Source organism: Musca domestica, unplaced genomic scaffold, assembly GCF_030504385.1.
Source record: "Musca domestica strain aabys unplaced genomic scaffold, Musca_domestica.polishedcontigs.V.1.1 15, whole genome shotgun sequence".
In the NCBI taxonomy this organism is placed as follows: Eukaryota; Metazoa; Arthropoda; class Insecta; order Diptera; family Muscidae; genus Musca; species Musca domestica.
The window spans coordinates 13,940,583-13,959,370 of record NW_026712207.1 but is presented as its reverse complement, the minus strand read 5'-3'; the positions used below and the strand labels follow the sequence as shown (position 1 = coordinate 13,959,370).

The window sequence follows — 18,788 nt, the reverse complement described above, 5'->3', positions numbered from 1 at the left end:
AATTCTAATTTGTTTATAAGTTTGTTTAATAATAAATATATAAAAAGCGTCAATTTCGTGTTTTGGGTTAATATTTTGAATTTGCTATGGATTGTTGCTTGCCAAAATTTTGAAGGAATTTTAAATAATAATTAAGAATAAATAAAATAAATAAATTTAAAATACCTATGTGACATTTAGAAATGAAATAATGTATTTCTGTTTCTATGAATCAAACACAATTTCTCTTTAAATGAAGGTAAAAAAGATTATTCAAAAATTATTCCTATTTTTTTGGTAATCTGGTTTACATTGATTTAAAGGGAAAATTGAGTTGATTCGTAGAAATCAGACTAATTTAAAATTAGAAGCTGTCCAAGATTATTTTTTATTATTTTTATTTTAAAATAAACCTTTGTTTCCAGCCAATGGCGAAGATTAAACGAAATACTTCGCCAAAGTGACAAATTCAGCAAAGCCTTTCCGCCTTTTATCATTTAATTGAAATGTTCACATTTTCCGATATTTTTAATTACCAACGGCAACAACAACAAACACCATGTGCATATGATAAATTTCCCTTTAAATGATTTCCTCATTGACCCTACCCATACTATTAGTCAAGAATTAAACAAACTATTCTGCCATCCTTTGATGTGGTTCTCAAAACAGCCACAATCAAAATACACCACTAACCGCCACCTTTTATTAGAGGCAGAAAAACAAAAAACAAAACAGACAAAATCCAATTATTCTTTTTTATAGGTATTTGTTTATAGACAGTATTTTATAATTTCAAAATATTTACAACAAACGAGGTGTTCATACCACCAACGATCTTTGGAACAAACAAATCTCACCAAATCAAAGCTACCGAAAGCCTAAGTAGCAAACCAAAACAAAAACAACACAACAGTACAACAACAGCGCACAGCACAAAAGAACAGCAGGGCCAGAAACCACCAAACAGGAGAGTATAATTTTTATAGGGTTTTTATCGATTTGACCGCATGCAATTGCAACAATGATTAATGTGGTTAATAGAAATTAAACAGAGAGAAGAAGCAAAATGCTGAAAATACACACACACACAGACACGGACGTTCTCTTGGAGTAGATGGAAGATTTCATTGATCGAGGGTAGGGATGTCGATTTTGTAACTTTAATTGAATCAAATAAGTAAGATTTGCCGACTGTGTGAGACGATAATATGACATTTGTAGAGGCATACCAAAAGTGATAATATTTCAATATATAATATAATATTCAATATAATAATATTGAGCTTTATCTCATTTTTGACGATGAAAAACTGTCTTCTCTTTTAATGAGTTTCATAATTCTACAAAACTTGGGCTGGAAAAGACGAAAATTTTGACTCATCTCTTATCTTCGAAAAAAGTGTTCCATAAATTCTGATAAAGAATATAGAGGGTGAGATAAAAACCTGCGACTTTGTAGCCATAATTTTTACATATTTTTTAAAATTTTGCAAAAACTTACACCGCAACAGAGAGAAAATATACTAAAAAAAAGCTAAAGAGTTGCTTCGCTTGGCCGAAAGTGGTGAACTGCCGAATTTGGGTTTCTCCGATGAGAAAACATTCGTTGTCCAGGAGTTTGTAAACAAACAAAATGATCGCGTTTGCTTGTTAAAGAGGTCAGCTGTTGGCCACCAGAACTCAAGCGCCGGCCATGGTGATGGTGTGGGCCGCCATAACAGCTGATGGCCGCTCCCCGCTCGTATTAATCAGAATAAACGCCGAATATTATCGCGGTGATATTCAGGAGGGTGTATTAAAGCCTCGGGAACGCAAACATTTTGGCCGCAGACATTGGACATTCCAACAGGACTCAGCATTATCGCACGGTTTCAGTGGCCATTGAAGGCCATAATTCGTCCCAAAGGTGACCAATTCGGACAAATCTAAACTTATTCTTAAATTTGATCTCCGAGATGTTTTGCTTTCATTCAATAAAATTAAAAAAAAAAACAAGTAAAAAAGCTGCAATTTTAGCCGGGCCGGTCTTTGAATACCCTCCACTATTTGGAACGATTATAGCAATTTTGAAAAAAATAAAATCCGTTAAAAATTATGTTAAAATCTTAAAAATACCAAATGTAGCCGTTATTTGAAGGTCTATACGAAGACATGGACCTGCATAGGCAACTTTTGTTATAAACCATTACAATATTCAAATGCGAAACTTCAAAAAAAATTCGGTGAATAATGTACCTAAAATCATAAAAAATTTCTAATATAGGAAAGTACCGTTATAAGACGTGGACCTGCGCAGACAATTTTCTGTCATAGACTGTAGTACCCATTACGAACTTCAAATACCAAATTTGAAACAATTCCGGTGAATAATGTCGCTTAAATCATCAAAATGCAGAAAAAGGGAGGTATCATTATATGGGGGCTATACCAAAACGTAGACCTACATCACCCATTTTCAATACCAAAAGTCCTGCAGAAATAATACACATTTGAGTTAAATTTTATGAACCTACTTCATTTTGTTCGGAATCTAGAGTGATTTCCACAGACGGACATCGCTAAATCGACATAGAATTTTTTGCTGATCAAGTTACGTTGTTACAAACGGAATGACAAACTTAATATACCCTTCATACCATGGTAGGGGGAGGGTATATAAATGTAAAAATTATGGTGTTTGACTTTGTTGTCTTTTAATCTCACCCTGTATATTCCAAATAAAAAGTGTGGAGAAAAAAACAGGTATCCATTGATTTTTCTGGTTATATACCCAAAACAGTCAAATCTTAAAAAAAAATACCGCAAGCAATAATGAAGTAAGCCGAGTTGAAGAATTAGTCCAAACCTTACGCAACGCAATATTTAACATTTTGAAACTCTATTGAACCACTCCTGTTACCTCAAATAGTTCAAAAATAGAAATTTCAATTCTCATACAAAGCCCAGTACACCCGGACCACCTTCTTAAAGCCTTACTTAAAAATTTTGTTAAATTGTTAAATTAAATTTTAATTTTTTTAAAATTGTTTATCAAATTGAAAAATATTTTTAAAATTTCAATACTAAATCTTCGTTTGGATGTGTGTTGTTCCTTTCGACAGATTCCTTCGACGAATTTCGGGAAAATCATACGTAACATTCAAGACTAGCGGTTCCTAGGTTTTGGATATCAACAGCATCCTGAAATAATTTTTTTCCAGAGCTCTTGAACATATCCTTATTGTACAATTTAAATTTGGATGTTTCAGGATCGTCATCTCTAACAAAGAGTATCTTCGCTGTACTCCTTAATAAGACCAGACGTATCTCCATTGAGAGCAACAGTGAAAGTTTTGATTGTAAACAACGATGCTAACAAAAATTTTACGACTTTTTTATGATCATTTTGCCAGAACCCTTTTTATGATAATTTCTATTTGATTTTGTTTTTGTTTAAATCTTTGTAGTTCCATATCCCTATTTGTAAAAAAGAAAATCAAATACAAAACAAAAAAAAACACTCGTGCATCGGCGTTTAAGTGTCTTGGCATTTGTTGGTGCAGCATTGATATTCTTTCTCCGTGTTGAATTGCTACAACAAAATCAATATGTGAACGAACCGATCGCGACGAATGTTTTGGTTTGATGTATCAACAACATTTCACATTTTCCTTGGATAAAACGGAAAAACAACAACAAGCAATTTTACGACTTTTTGTCATCTAAAAAGAGCAAAGAATGAGAGCGAGCACACAATTGGGACGTGTTAGTGCGGAGCATCGGTTGGTTGGCCATATGTGTGTTCTTACTACGGCATGGTGGGGCGAGAATAGATATATAGAGCATCAGTCTGAGAAAAGAATAAGATCATCCCACTGCAACAACAAAAACCCTAGCATAAAAGTGTGATTTTTGTTTACATATGAGCGGAATGGGATGGAGATGATCTCCGAGGAAAACTATCTTACGCTCATCAATGTAGCGCAACAAAAACACACACACACACTCGCACCCACACAATTGACAGAGCGAAACAAAAATTTGACTATCTGAAACAGAAACGGATATTTGAAATGGTTTTTCATTTAGCCGTGGGCGAGCAAAGACATCAAATCGGAAAATCTTGGATAACGAAAATTTAAATATTTTGTGTGTTACAAATTTATAATAAAACAAATGTAACGAAGCAAAGAGGAAATTAAATAAATAATATTAGAAATAAAATATTTTAAATTTTTAAAGTTAAAAAAGAAAAAATCTTGAAGTGTTTAAAGCTATACCCACCGAAACAAAGCATAAAAAAGTGTTTAAAAAATAACGGAAAAGTTTTAAAATTACCAAACACAATGCTACCCTCGCCATATTACCTCAACTTATCACCGCTAGCAGCAAGTGCGGCTCCTTTATTACCGCGTCCGGATTATATGGATCCTAGCCTCGCACATGGTCCACCCCTGCCAGCCATGTTAACGGATAATAACACATCGCCATCGGTGTCACCAAGTCCCTATTTCTATTCGAACATGCATCCATTAATGACGATGCAAAATAGTATGTGGTCATATCCGTGGTCATTTCTGCAGAATTCACATCGTCCCGAAAAGCCGCCATTCTCGTACATAGCCCTCATAGCTATGGCCATAAGCAGCGCGCCAAATCAACGTTTGACTTTAAGTGGAATATACAAATTTATAATGGACAAGTAAGTGCAAAACCGAATGAAGTGGATCGATATTAAACAAATTTTTAGAGTGATTCGAATAGAGTAAGGAAAATGGAGGAGTTCAAAATTTTCGTTTTTCAAACTGGTAGATTGAAGCAACAAGGTCGACTATAAAGTGGGTATGTCAAAACTTCCCATACAATAATTCCTAAATAGCGTTAGACCAGGCGACCTTGCAAAACGTGTCTAAGCTTTGTCAACATTAAAACTTATGATATCGTGTCAGTTTGTATATCATATGAAACAATTTCAACAACTCATACTGTACAAAACACCCTTCCATGAACCGACGGAATTATTTCCTGGCAAAAATACTCATTACAAATAGTATTACCAGCCCTTTGTTTAAACAAGGGCATGTCATAGGATAACTACCTAGAAATTGTAGTCCATATAAAATAGACATTTAAAATTCCTACAAATGGAAGGTTAAACAAGTTAAAAAGCAGTAAATTAGGCCAGGCCAAACTATGAATACCCTCCACCATTTAGAACGAATTTGGAAATTTTTAATAAAAAATTTGGATCCGTTAAAAATTCTGTTAAAATCTTAAAAACAATACCGAATATAGGAAGTTACCGTTATTTTGGGGTCTATACGAATATGCAGAGGCAATTTTTTTGTCACAGGCTGTAGTACCAAATACAAAGTGCAAATACGAAATTTAAAACAATTCCGGAGAATAATGTAGCTAAAATAATCAAAATACCGAATATATGGAGGTAGGGATATTTAGGAGTTATACGATGGCCTGGACCTGAATAGACAATTTTCTGCAATAGACTGAAGTACCCATTAGGAAGGTCTAATACGAAATCTGAAACAATTCCGAACGATTAATGTATCTAAAATCATAAAAATATCGAATATTGAGAGGTACCGATATATGAGGGCTATGCATAAAGAAATTTTTTGTCATAGACTGTAGTACCTGTTAGGATCTTCAAATACGAAATTCTAACTAATTCCGAAATACCGAATATGGGTAGGTAAAGTTTTATAGGGCTATACCTTAACGTGGACCTACTTGACCTATTTTCAATAACAAAAGACCTTCAGACGAAACACACATTTTAGTAAAATTTTATCAACCTAATTCAATTCGGTCGGAAGTGATTTGCACAGGCGGACAGACGGTCATCGTTAAATCCACATATAATTTCATCCTGATCAAGAATATATAAAATGTATATTTCGAGGAGTTACTATGGTGGAGGGTATAATAACGAATTACAGAATTAATAGAATAGCGATATCTGTTAGGAAGGATATCAATGGAAACATTTTTGCAGAACATCTTAACATCTTTTGTATGAGAAAAATTTGGATAAAATCTATCGTTTTCGAGAAATATAAACAAATAAACATGGTGACCTTTAATCCCGAGTACCGTTTTTCCCACATGAGATTTATGAGAATTTTTGAGATTTTATTAATTCAGCTTTGTGGACATTTAATTCCATGTTGTGAAATTTCACGCCTTTGGAACGGCTGTTTTGACAGGACTATTTATGCCCACACAAATATTGCATTTGTTTACAAAACAAATCACAAATAGATATAGCTCGACTTGTTCTTGAGGAAAATGAAGTATCGAAAAGAATTGTTTTGGTTGTATTTCAAACAAGATCAAAATCAATCAGCAATCAGCGTATACCCTCCATCTTAACGAAAATTATTTAAAAATACCGATAATCAGTATTCGATAGGTAAACGAAAATAAATTCTTAATCGCGACAAATATCGAGACATATCGATTTCGGACAATCCTCTCCATTGGGCAATTTTCCTGGGTCTTGAAAAAAAATCGACCCCAGATATGTTTCCTATTATTATACCCTCAGCCATATGGCTAGAAAGGGTACCTGGTACCTCCCCCACAAAAGTTCGAAATTTCAAAAAAATATTTTACTGCACAGAATGGATAATAATGTAAGGATAATCCGATGTCCAACTTTGCAAATCCTAATATTTGCATCACTGCTCGGTCAGGTGAGAAAATGGACAGTATCGGTCTACTCCATCAAGTACCTCCTACAAAAGGTAAAAAATTTTGAATAATTATGACTCCTATAAAATGTGATGTAAGGGTCCGATGGTCTACAAATTACACACATCACAGTATTTTTATTAACCAAAGGTATGAAATATATCAATCTACTCCTTCTGGTACATCCCACACAAAGGGTCAAAATTATAAATATCCATGAAGCTCATAAAACGAGAAATTATTACCCGATTCCATTTAGACATCTCAATATTCCCATCAACACAAGACCTGTCATAAAAATGGTAGAAATCGGACCATTTCTTCTGGTACCTCTCCCACATAGAATTCAAATTTTTGAAAAAAAAAAAAAAACACGCTCAAAGAAGTCGAAATAAGCATTCAACTCTCTTCAAATTTCACACATACATACAAACAAAACTTTTGTCTGTTATCACTTGCAAAACAAGCCAACGATTATTTACAACTTGCTATGTTTAAATATTTCTCTCAACTAGAAACCTGAGATTAATATGGAATTTAAAATGGATATAAATGTTTGACTTTCTTGTAATTTTGCCCATACCAATACTTGTATCTGTATTATGTGAAATACTTCGGTCGAGTGTTTTTGGTACCTCACTCACATTTTAACATTTCCTAAAAATGATCACATATCTCATATAAAGTGAAGGAAGTAACCAATATAGTCCAAACCTGACCCGTCGCAATATTTATATCATATTTATTTAGGTCCGATACGAAATGGACAATATTGGTCCATTCCTTCGAAACCTACTCCATAGAGGGTCAACAATTTGAATAATATTAGCAGAAGTCGAAATATATTTAAATAATCGAAAATTGGCTGCTATTGGCTATACATCTGCCGGTAAAACCGACTGATACTTTTTAACTTGTTTGTGGTATTGTTTATTATCCTTTTAGTTCAGTCATTGTTAGTAATGTAAATGTTTGCTGGGTATGGGCTCTATAGATAATCTTCAAATTGTTCAGCCTTATTTCTAGATTAAATTCGGACTTATATGCAAATATCCATCTTATTTAGGCATGAATTATGCATTTTGGGCATAGTTAACTTGTAATCGGAGCAAGTTATGAATGGGAACTCAACCTAAATCTTGACTTCCAAAACTATATTAGATCCATATGTTCTTGGCAATATACTCATAAAATGTAAATATTTAGATATGTTTCCCTTAAATATAAATATTTTCGAATGTGTGAGCTGACATTGGGTGTATATTTAATCCAAAAATTTAGTCGAGCAGTCTGGTATATCCCATTTACATAATAAAATTATCTATAGCGGAAATTTCGATGAATTTCGACGGATAATGATAATCGGTGATTCTTTGCTTATTATACCCTACACCACATTGTGGTCAGGGTATTATATCTATGTACATTTGTTTGTAACATGCAGAAGGAAGCGAGTTAGATACATAGTTCCTTTTGAAGATCTGCATAGAATCACATTCTGAGTCGATTTATATATGTCCTTCTGTCCGTCCACGTATTTTTGTAAACAAAGTACAGTTCGCATTTATTGTCCGATCGAAATGAAATTTTGCACAATTCATTTGTTTGGCTCAAGGACCTATTGAAGTTAGTGATAATCGGTCAAAATTTAGATATAGCTCCCATAGAAGTCTTTGACCCAAATAGGATCGAATTTGAAGTAAATGTGTTGAATTTTTGAAAAACAGCTCAGATATAACTAAAGCTTCCACATTTATTGTTCATCCGATTTGTTATTTTAGTCCCCCACAGTCGTAATATGCACTCCACTACAACGACATTTGGAAAAAGATACCAAATACAGCTCAAATTTACCTCTCCAAAATTGTATCGATATCTGTTCAGATTTGCATTTAGCTACAATATATATCTTTCTCCAATTTAATAGTTAATATAAGTCCAAATTGAATGGATTTTGGAACATACAATTCATACATACATTGTGGTTTTTTTTTTTCATTTTAAAACCTACTTCTAAATTATTAATTCATTATTCAATTTAAGTTTTCATCACAACAACTTTATTTCTTTACAGATTTCCCTATTACCGAGAGAATAAACAAGGCTGGCAGAATTCGATTCGGCACAATCTCTCACTAAACGATTGCTTCGTTAAAGTAGCACGCGATAAGAACACCATCGATGATAACGATAGCGCCGGTAAGGGGAGCTATTGGATGTTGGATGCGTCGGCAAGTGATATGTTCGAACAGGGAAACTATCGAAGACGGAGGACGAGAAGGCAAAGACAATGTCTGAAAACGGGTACATTGTTGGGCGAAAGCTTTAAGGTGAGTTGGAATGCAAGAAGGAAAAACAAGGAAGGAGCTATAAAAAATTAGTTTTAGTTAAAAAATATTCAATTGTACATTTTTTTTTTTGACTTTATTTTGGTCCGAGTTAAGACGAAAATAATAAAAAAGCAATAAACGTTTCTCACTTATTGGAATTCATTTTTCAAATTAATAATTTTCTATAATAAAACTTTTCTTCCAAACTCTCAAGATGATTTGACAACAGATCTTCATACATAAATTTAATAATAAGAAATTAACTTTATAACTAAATCCTTTTTATTCCATTTACAGGCCTCCGAACAACAGGGCAGTTTATGTGATCAATCGCCTGGCAATATGGAGTCCATGTTCAGCATGAATTCGTCAACGTTATGTTTGAACTACACAGATCGTATTACAGAAATGCATCGCCAATATTTGGCCTCCATTGCACCATTTAATATACTTTTCGGTAATCCATCAATGGCCAACTCCTCTTCCTCAAATAATTCGCCATCCCAGCAAATGTCCGAGGAATATGCTAATCCCAATTTTGCCTCCACCTCACAAACGTGTCAAGTTCCTGCTGCACCGGCATCTCATACTGGTTCATCAAATTCCTTTGCCGATGTGGAATCATTGGATTTCTCCGGTGATGCATTGTCGAACAGCAGTTGCTCGAGTGACCGCATGTTAACACAATCGCCAAGTGCATTTACTCCCACGTGTTCTCTGGTGAGAATCAAAAAGGAAAAATCTCCTGCACCTGATCTACAAAGTGCGACCCACAATAAGAGTCCAACTGCCTTTAGTATTGAGAATATCATAAGAAAAGACTGAAGAGTTAACAACAGTAGCGATGGCAACTGATGATGATGGCGGACATGAATTAGCCATGCCCCAACGTGTGTATATATTTACAATGTGTGATACTAAGACAATATTTACCAAATAGAATGTAACGAATGTTATTATTTTTGAAGAGGAATAATTTGTGTAAATTTAATTTTAGAATAAAATAATCAAAGCCGATTGTTATTTATAATTATTTGAAATTTAATTATTATTTCATTATGAGAGGCGGGGTAAGGAAAACAATAAATATAAATTCTTGATTGCAATTCTTATGGTGTCCCTTTCTGACTTAATACATACACAATTTGCAATTATTTTGCTTCGAATCAATTTAGAAATATTTTTTTGTACCAATCGTGCCATCTACAAAATATTCAATATATTGTTGAGGTAATGCATTGTTTGTGCGTTACGTCAGTGAATAATCGTATCTGTATAGCAAATACACCAACCATAGCATAGCCTTTAGCAACGACTTTAACCGTAATATGGCACATTTAAATGTTATGTTTCACTAGATGGCGCAAGTAGTACAGATACTCCAACACGGCTAAATTTATAGGGTCTTCTTTGATTTTATTTATTTAATGTAGAATGGCTCTGGAAGGCAACTTTGAGTTTATATATCATTCCCGATTGTTTTGAAATTCCTGACATGATTGAAATTTTAAAAATAACATACTACTGTAAAGCAATATGCAAACTTCAAAGCTCCTACGGGTTTTCATTTGTTTTAATAAAAGCAGAATCTTTCCGAATTTTTGGTTACAAATGAGTACAAAATGAAGCCTGATAACCAATGTCTGCTCATTACAATTGTGGGCTAAAATTTGGTGAAAGTGTGTAAAATTTGTAACCAAATTCATGATTTTAGAATTTAAAAAAAAGGCGTTGTTTTCTGGCTCACAATACAGTACAAAGAAATTCTAGAGTTTAACCATAGACAGCTAAAGATAGAGCCGAAAAATGACCTCACTATGTTCCGAGTTCCGACCACGCTGCTCAATAGACATATCTTCATAGTAGTTTATAAGCAAAAGACCACCATGACGTTTAACATACTCATGTTGTGAGCAACACCTCACATTCGTTTTAATAGACTATTTTCTCAAAATTTTCGTTGATTCCTTACTGTTGACTTTCCAGATTCAAATCACTTTTGAAACATTTGTTAGGCTCGACAAAATTGATCATATCATGAGTTGTATGAAGTCAAACTGCGGTAGTATTTATATTTTATACAACTTCTATCACTTCGATGGTCCCGAAAATACAAGAATCACCACCAATTTGATATCCAAATGGCTAATATATGTTTATACCTAATGTTAGAGACAGCTATGCAGCGTTATTTAAAACGTGCACACCAATGAAACACACAATTAAATATATTTGTTGTTGGAGTTGTTTTGTCTATATTTCAAAAGGGTTCTTTAAAAGCCTAACATCTATTCTGGTTTCTTGGCTTTCTTGACTTGAGGAGCCTTTTGGGAGCGCATCACAGCGGAGGCACGACGCAAAGCAGCCTGAAATGAAAAGAAATAGTAACCAATTAGTACAACTAGAAAATTTTTTAAAAACACCATAATCGTTATTGATTTTATCAGTAATAAAGATGTAATCAAAACTTTTCAGCGATCTTGGTTGGTAATAAAAGCAAATCATCATGACTTATTGTAGAATTAAATAAAAATCAAAAACTACTTGTGCATAAACTTACTTGAGTCAAGTCCTTGCGGTATTTGTTGTCGGTCAAAAGGTTTCTGAACTTCTTCAAAGACCTTCTGGGACCAGCCTTCATGGTCACTTTAACAGTGCTCTTGGCGGGACGTTGGGCGTATTTGCCCTTCTTCATAACAACGGTGAAGCCCTTTTTGTCGGCAGCTGGTACAACGCCGAGGGTCTTCTTGTGCACGATTCCACTGTAGCGGTAAGAACTGACATTGGTCAAGTTGTTGGGCTCCTACAATAAGCAAAGTAAATTATTTCAATCATCTACGTTTGTTTCGCATATTACAGAGAAATATATTGAAAATGTTGCATTTGTGCTCAGGTTTGAGAAGGGTTATTATCACGTGGTAAATCAACTATCATTGTGAATTCAAAACAGCATCATTGACAACAGCAACATTTTCACTAAATTTCACTTAAAAGAATATCAATAATACTCACAGTGCTGAATGGTTTCTTGATATCACGCTTCTTCAACAAGAAGGCATTGTTGTTGCGGACGATCAACCAGTTAAGGTGCGACGAAGTGGCCATCTCAAGTCTGCAAAAGAAAGACATACAGAAACATTAATAAAATGTCCTCGAATAACCATTATAAAGCAAAATTGCAAATTGTATTAAATTTCCATGTCAGTCTTGGGTGATGAATATAGTCTTCAAGAACTCTTCCGCCTTTCAATTCATCATGGAGAAATTTAATCACTTTTTTGTTTGTTTGGCTAAACAGAATTTTTATTGAAGTTAGCACGTGTAGAATTTTTCGTAATATTTACCATGAGATTTATCGTTGTTTTTCAGCAGCATGATTCTGTATTTTGGTCTTACATAAATTCTATATGTATGTTGATTGAATTTCGTTGGTATCGACAAAATTTTACACGTGTTAACTCAACAAATTCACTGGAGTAAATAAAATTCTCACCTTTTGTCGGGCACTGCGATGACAGAAAAGAAAAAGGAAACATCATGGCGGAAGCAATATGGCTATTGAATGAAGTTGGTTGCAGTTCAGAAAAACTTCAAAACACTATTGGAAGTGTTCAGAATGTAGAGCTGCAGAGTTGTATTTTCCAATTACAAGAGAAATATGCACTGTCAACTAGTAAAAATATAATGTTCATAAAAAATTACAACAAATAGCATAGAAATTAGTTATTTACCGCATGCCATTGATATAAGAAAAATTGTACTTTTTGCATTTATCATTTGTATGGATATCATCTGCTTGCAAAAATAAAATAAAAAATTCAAACGTGACATATGAAAATAGGTCAAGAAAACATGATGAGCTAATCGCACAAAGAAATATTGGTTCAACCCATGGTAGGTCAACTTTGAAAAAATTGCAAGTATTGAGGTCTACCTGTTTGGCTTGTAATGTCAGAATTAATATCAAAACAATAAAAAAACAAACAACTTGTTGCATTTATTTTAAATAAATAATTAAAAAATGCGATAACTGAATGAAAGGTCAACACTTCTTTTCAAAATTATGTACTATATATCTCTAAAGGATTATTTCGCTACAAAAACTCTAGATTTTATCGATGCATACTTTGAAATAAACATCAAAATTTGAATATTTTCTGAACAATTTTTTTGTTATTGAAAAGAAAACACATACATAAACAAATAAAGATGACACCGTAAGCCAAGAAAATAAAAAAAATTAAAATCATATGGTATCATAGCCCTACCTTGATATCATTGTACCATGCTTGCACCTTCATCCTATTATTTTCCCAAAGTTCAAGTAGACCAAGTGCTGGATTCTTGTTCTATGAAAATACGAAATGAAAAATATTTCCTTTATAAAATTTTTCATTTGACATTTCTTCCCTTTACAAAAGTTTTCATTTCACATTTTCATAGAACAAGAATTGAGGCCCAGGGGCTGGATTCTTGTTCTATGAAAATATGAAATGAAAAATATTTCCTTTATAAAATTTTTCATTTGACATTTCTTTCCTTTATAAAAGTTTTCATTTCACATTTTCATAGAACAAGAATTGACGCCCAGTTTATTTTGGTTTCCTGACAAAACGAGCATACAAGTCGATATTAAATATATTGTTTATAAAAGTTAGTAACGATATACGAATATAGTTGACAATTTTAGCACATATTACAATATTTGCATTTGCATTAAGGAGTAAAACTGTGTTGTATGCATTATATTTCGATACAACATTAGATTTCAAATAAAATAAAGTTTTAAATGGATTTAACTTTGTTTGGTAAATTATCGTAAATTTTGGGAGAATTAAGCACATAAATCGAAATAATGTCATTAAACATCGTATAATGGTACAGTCCTTACCACTAAAACAGTACTAGAACGAATGTGTACATATTTACACAGAATAGGGTAAAAAAATTGTAGTTACACATCTTAGTGCTGTGAAACCACTCGTGTCACAATTAATGACCACGAATGTTTCTATTTCCACTTGAAAATAATATTAGCATCTTTGTGTATAATACCGTCTCATTTTAACTAATCGAAAATTCGACCTAAAAACTCTTGGCTTATTTCAAGATTTTTTAAATCTGAATCGTGTAAAAGAAGGAAAAAAGGCAAAAAATGAAAAGAGTGAATTCTGACATCTTGTTCCCTTTTTTGTTTAAATAGTATTAAATGCTTTGTTAACGGTGGAGTATATTTCTTACAAGGCGTCATCAACAATCAACTCTGTTTTGCCTCTCTAAACATATGTTAAGGTTGTCGGCGTTATAGTGTGTAGTCAGCGGCTTCATAGTCCGCGTCAACACAACACGTGCACATCAAAACATCAACATCAATCCATTCGTCCTTTAATTTTCTCCTTTTAGACCGATTTTATTAAAATATCCAACAAAATGGATATTGTCAAGGAAGTTTTGGAGAAACAACAGAGGGAGTTGGAGAAATATAAACCCATTACGGTTGAGAAACATTTGGAATGCGAATTGGATGTGGGTACAATGTTAATCACAGATCCAAATGATTTGGATGAGCATGCAATGAAGTATGTATTTCAAATTTTATGATATAGATAAATGTATGTTGTTAACCGTTATGGGTTACTTTCAGGGAAAACAGAGAAAACTATTTGCTGAATTTAACCCGCGACAACACTCAGTTATTAATAAACAGCATTTGGGAATTACCTACGGAACGAGTTGATGAATGTATTGTAGCCAAATTGCCAGAGCCAATTACAACAATACCTCGCCTGCGTAAGATTCCTGGACCTAAACCTATGACTAAATGGGAGAAATTCGCAAAAGAAAAGGGTATTACGAAAAAGAACAAGGAAAAGAAGGTCTACGACGAAACTTTGGATGTGAGTATTCATTTTGAATTATTATCATCTGTTTACTAAAATTTACTTTCTATTAGAAATGGGTACCCACATACGGCTACAGACGTGCTGATGCCGAAAAACAAAAGGATTGGGTTTTGGAAGTGCCACAAAATGTTGATCCAATGGAGGATATGTTCCAGAAAAAGATCGACTTGCGTAATGAAAAGGTGGCTAAGAATGAAATTCAGCGCATGAAGAATATTGTAAGGGCTAGAAAGGAAGAGGTACCTCGTAGTGGTTATTTGGGAGCAGAGGCTGCCACTTCCAATCAGTTGTTGACAGCAGTTACTGTAGCTAAATCGTCAACAGCTTCAGTTGGTAAATTCCAAAACAAACTTCCCAAAGAGAAGGAAGCTCGTGGTATTGGTGTCAAAGAACTTATTCCAGGCTCCAAACGTAAGGCTTCCCACGTTACTGATACCCCTGAAAAAGAAGCCAATTTGGATCTCATCAAGAGTGTTTTGAACAAGAAACCCAAGATTGATATTGAAAAGGCAATTTCATTACAGAAACATGATGAACGTTTAGAGTAAGTTCCGTGGAAGAAGTTTCATAGAAAATATATTAATTTACATTTTTTTGCAGACGTGAGGAGAATCCTGAACAAGGCAAAGGAAAGAAGGGTAAAAAGGGTAAGGGAAGTCGCAAAGCTGTAGGCAAGAAACCTAAAGGCGGCAGAGGTCAAAGAGCGCCCGGCAAAAAGCCTGCCATTGGTCGCAAGAGAAGATAAACTGAATATTCAGCTTTAATACAAACACAACTATAAGCTAAGAAAAATATATTTTTTTCTGTTTATATTTTAGTTTTAATTTAAAAATGAAAAACTATCTATTTTTACGGCTATTATGAAAAATAATATAATTTCCATTTCTACAAATAAAAAAAGTCTTTAAAAATAGCAATAATGATCATCTCATCTCTATGATACGTTGGAACTTTGTACTTGATATAGGTATTTTGTAATTTCCATTATTAAATAATGGCTTCAAATGTTGTCTTCTTTGGAATGTAAATTATTTGTATCAAGGAATTAGATAACGTTGTATTCTGGGTTTTTTGAAAAATATATTTATTATGTCCACATCAAATAGATTATTAAATTTTACAAAAAAAAATTCTATATACCCTCATTTATTCAGAAATATCTCAAATTGATTCTCTCCATATGCCGTTGCAAATATTCATAGACAAAGGTACGGAATATTTTATTGAAGTTGCGAATAGTTGGCCAGTGAAGATTAGTAGCATCATCGTTCGGTGTGTGCCAAACAATTGGAAATGGAGTTGGAATAATATGCAAAATTGGAACATCTGAAAATTGACGAAACGTGTGTATATTATTCCAAACAGAAAGTTGACATGTTTTAACTTACTTTCTTGTAAAAATGGTCGGTGATCGTCATCAACAAATCCTTGAGCTGGTCTATTCATAAACATTAAGTTATTTCCTTCTAATTTTTTCTGCTTTGCCAATTGCCTTTCTATGTCGTGAATGCTTTTATGTAAACCATCGGTGTTGTCGTAAAAGCTATAGAATTTAGGATTTGGAGCACCAAGTAAATCCAAGAGGACCAACACTTCCTAAAAGTACAATGAAATATTTGACAAATATGATGAAAACTACATATCAATTTACTTACAATCCGATCAATATGCCTGATATTGCCTTTCAACTTTGTATTGGAATATTTCTTTGCCAAATGCCTTGAACCATAAACTGAATCATCATTGCTCCATTCACGGAATGCTTCTTCGCCGTCAAAGAATATTAGCTTAGGAAACATTAATTATACGAAATATTAGAATATTAAGCGTTATATGGGAACTTACCATCAAACCTAAATCTTGGCGATTTTTAAAACTTTGTTCCAAATATGGCTGCAATGTTTTCGCTGTATTGAGCATTATTGCACAAGGAACCGCCGAGTCTGTAGCTCCAACAAAATTGGGATCTTTTGGAAAATATTTACTATCATAATGGCAGGATAATGCCAAAAAGTCATTGGCATTGGGGTTAATGACACCCACGATATTCGAAAAAGTAACATTTCCAAATATTGGAACTTTTTGTGAAAATGAATCGATTTCCGTTGTAAAACCAAGTGCATTTAATTCGCTGTTATTATAAAAATAAGAAAATGATTAATATTTAATGTTGCAACGCCATAAACCATAACAATTATATATTAATATTACAAGAACAGACAAAAGGTATAAAAAGTGCCCGGTCTTTCAGAAATGATTAAAATAACCACAATTTATTGGCCATATCACAAGACTTTGTCTTTGTTTAGAACATTCGCAGTTTTGACACTATGAGATTATTTTTGAATACAAATAAGTATTGTATATAAAATACAAAACTATATTAAACAAAGCTAATAGATTAATTTATCTCCGTCTCATCTCTAATTTTATAAAAATGTGGATGGGTCTTATTTCTTGAATATAAAAATCTTACCAGAAATAAACATATTGAAAATGCATTAAGCAAACACAAAGTCTATTTTATACGCATAATGTCGATTGAAAGATTATGCATATAATATACTTTATATTCATCTCATGTAGAGGAAGGAACGCACATCGTAGTATACGTCATGATCTTAAATCGAAATTGTTTTTGTTCCTTAATAAAAATTTGCCAATACTTTAAAAAATATGTTTGGTTCGTTTATCTCCATTGCGGTAAGCATGATTTATAAATCTTTCTCGGAATACAAAGAGAAATTTCCAAAATTTGCAAAAATTAATTGGAAATTAATAAACAGAAGTAAATCAAAACATAATTTTTAATGAATTCATAGGAATTTTTTCAACACTAGCCAACAGATTTTTACAAACCACCATATGTCAGATAAAATATGATGACAATTACCAAAAATTATATTTACCTTACAATGAAGTTGCGAACATTTGTATGACCGATTGAACCCACAACCCGTGGTTGCAAAATATTTGCCAAGGTTTTATTAAAATGAGCGTTATCATCGGGAAAAACCAGCTGAACATAAAATAAACAAAAGCGAAATGTCACACAGCCATTATTAAAAAGACAATGGAATATTTCAGTAAACTTATGGTTTCAAACCAGCAAACAACCAACGAACCTGTTGCGATTGTAATTGCCCGTTAGCATGTAACTGGAAACAACAACCCAAAACCAATAGCAGCAACAGTCGTGGATGAGTAAAATGAGTAAACACTTTCATATTTGGCACTATTTGAAACAAACGATTCACACAAAAAAACAAACACGGAACAGAATGAAACGTTCCGTCCGAAACGTTAAAACGACAATTTGGTGTATGTTTTGATACGTATGACACAACACCATCCACTGGATTAGTTTTAACTTAAATTGAAGTTCTTTCTCTGTGTGTTGTTTTCCTTTTTTGTCGTAATATGTTATGCAGAGCAGGCTAAAAGCGACTGAATCAAGCGGAGGCCAACAAAAAGCAAAACTAGCCAAGCATCCACAAACCAATTATTAGATGCAGTCGTGTGTGTAAATCTACACAAGCTTTTCAAGGGCTTTATCAAACTCAAACAAACAGTCAATACGGTGAGTAATAACAACTGAGCGTTGAATATCGGCAACAGTTGGGTTGGAGCACTCACAGATAGTATTTGCTTTTGTTGTTTCAATCACGTTTTTCAATTCAAGCTTTGCCTTGCTATTCTCCCATCTATATTTGGTAAGACTGAGCGGCAAGAGAGTTTGAGCTTATTAATGACGTAGACCGGGTCAACATTGGGGGGAATATTTTTGGGACTAGATTTTAATAATAAAAAAAATTGACTATGACTTAACGGTATTTTTTATATATAGTAACAAAATGTATGCTAATGATTTTTTATTTGC

The 18,788-nt window shown here is 33.3% G+C and overlaps 4 protein-coding genes and 1 non-coding gene across 6 annotated transcripts; 2 read left to right on the top strand and 3 right to left on the bottom strand.

Annotated features, from left to right (window-relative positions):
• The first annotated feature begins 4,035 nt into the window (after positions 1-4,035).
• LOC101897425 (fork head domain-containing protein L1-like) lies at positions 4,036-10,038 on the top strand. Its single transcript, XM_005188400.4, has 3 exons — positions 4,036-4,663; positions 8,750-9,005; positions 9,303-10,038. The coding sequence occupies exons 1-3, from the start codon at positions 4,308-4,310 to the stop codon at positions 9,828-9,830; spliced, it is 1,140 nt and encodes a 379-aa protein (XP_005188457.1). The 5' UTR covers positions 4,036-4,307; the 3' UTR covers positions 9,831-10,038.
• A 1,198-nt stretch (positions 10,039-11,236) lies between these two features.
• LOC101893218 (large ribosomal subunit protein eL28) lies at positions 11,237-12,634 on the bottom strand. Of its 2 annotated transcripts, none has more exons than XM_005188372.4 (4): positions 12,499-12,634; positions 12,018-12,117; positions 11,566-11,808; positions 11,237-11,371 (listed from the first exon to the last, which is right to left on the bottom strand). In XM_005188372.4, exons 2-4 carry the CDS (start codon positions 12,108-12,110, stop codon positions 11,294-11,296), a joined length of 414 nt encoding a protein of 137 aa, XP_005188429.1. In that variant the 5' UTR covers positions 12,111-12,117; positions 12,499-12,634; the 3' UTR covers positions 11,237-11,293. The 2 variants fall into 2 exon arrangements, with proteins under 2 accessions (XP_005188429.1, XP_019894072.1); XM_020038513.2 differs by lacking the exon at positions 12,499-12,634 and adding an exon at positions 12,350-12,373.
• On the bottom strand, positions 12,198-12,273 carry LOC131801316 (small nucleolar RNA CD11). Its single transcript, XR_009341781.1, has one exon. It is a non-coding gene; the product is annotated as a small nucleolar RNA CD11 (small nucleolar RNA).
• Positions 12,635-14,314: 1,680 nt separating the features above from the next.
• On the top strand, positions 14,315-15,828 carry LOC101893379 (ribosome biogenesis regulatory protein homolog). Its single transcript, XM_005188373.3, has 4 exons — positions 14,315-14,584; positions 14,650-14,902; positions 14,959-15,452; positions 15,509-15,828. The coding sequence occupies exons 1-4, from the start codon at positions 14,436-14,438 to the stop codon at positions 15,651-15,653; spliced, it is 1,041 nt and encodes a 346-aa protein (XP_005188430.1). The 5' UTR covers positions 14,315-14,435; the 3' UTR covers positions 15,654-15,828.
• A 144-nt stretch (positions 15,829-15,972) lies between these two features.
• LOC101893544 (glutaminyl-peptide cyclotransferase) lies at positions 15,973-18,483 on the bottom strand. Its single transcript, XM_005188374.4, has 6 exons — positions 18,034-18,483; positions 17,818-17,927; positions 16,754-17,039; positions 16,564-16,695; positions 16,297-16,504; positions 15,973-16,234 (listed from the first exon to the last, which is right to left on the bottom strand). The coding sequence occupies exons 1-6, from the start codon at positions 18,133-18,135 to the stop codon at positions 16,059-16,061; spliced, it is 1,014 nt and encodes a 337-aa protein (XP_005188431.1). The 5' UTR covers positions 18,136-18,483; the 3' UTR covers positions 15,973-16,058.
• Between the last annotated feature and the right edge of the window lie 305 nt (positions 18,484-18,788).

Bases quoted from the DNA above. Each gene is read 5' to 3' on its own strand.
- LOC101897425 (XM_005188400.4), top strand. From the start codon at position 4,308: ATGCTACCCTCGCCATATTACCTCAACTTATCACCGCTAGCAGCAAGT. The intron at 4,664-8,749 runs GTAAGTGCAAAA...ATTTCTTTACAG, and splicing joins TACAAATTTATAATGGACAA to ATTTCCCTATTACCGAGAGA. The intron at 9,006-9,302 runs GTGAGTTGGAAT...TTCCATTTACAG, and splicing joins TGTTGGGCGAAAGCTTTAAG to GCCTCCGAACAACAGGGCAG.
- LOC101893218 (XM_005188372.4), bottom strand. From the start codon at position 12,110: ATGGCCACTTCGTCGCACCTTAACTGGTTGATCGTCCGCAACAACAAT. The intron at 11,809-12,017 runs GTGAGTATTATT...TGCTTATTGTAG, and splicing joins TCAAGAAACCATTCAGCACT to GAGCCCAACAACTTGACCAA. The intron at 11,372-11,565 runs GTAAGTTTATGC...TTTTCATTTCAG, and splicing joins ACCGCAAGGACTTGACTCAA to GCTGCTTTGCGTCGTGCCTC.
- LOC101893544 (XM_005188374.4), bottom strand. From the start codon at position 18,135: ATGAAAGTGTTTACTCATTTTACTCATCCACGACTGTTGCTGCTATTG. The intron at 17,928-18,033 runs GTTCGTTGGTTG...TTTTATGTTCAG, and splicing joins GGCAATTACAATCGCAACAG to CTGGTTTTTCCCGATGATAA. The intron at 16,505-16,563 runs GTAAGTAAATTG...TTGTACTTTTAG, and splicing joins TCAGGCATATTGATCGGATT to GAAGTGTTGGTCCTCTTGGA.
- LOC101893379 (XM_005188373.3), top strand. From the start codon at position 14,436: ATGGATATTGTCAAGGAAGTTTTGGAGAAACAACAGAGGGAGTTGGAG. The intron at 14,585-14,649 runs GTATGTATTTCA...GGTTACTTTCAG, and splicing joins TTGGATGAGCATGCAATGAA to GGAAAACAGAGAAAACTATT. The intron at 14,903-14,958 runs GTGAGTATTCAT...ACTTTCTATTAG, and splicing joins TCTACGACGAAACTTTGGAT to AAATGGGTACCCACATACGG.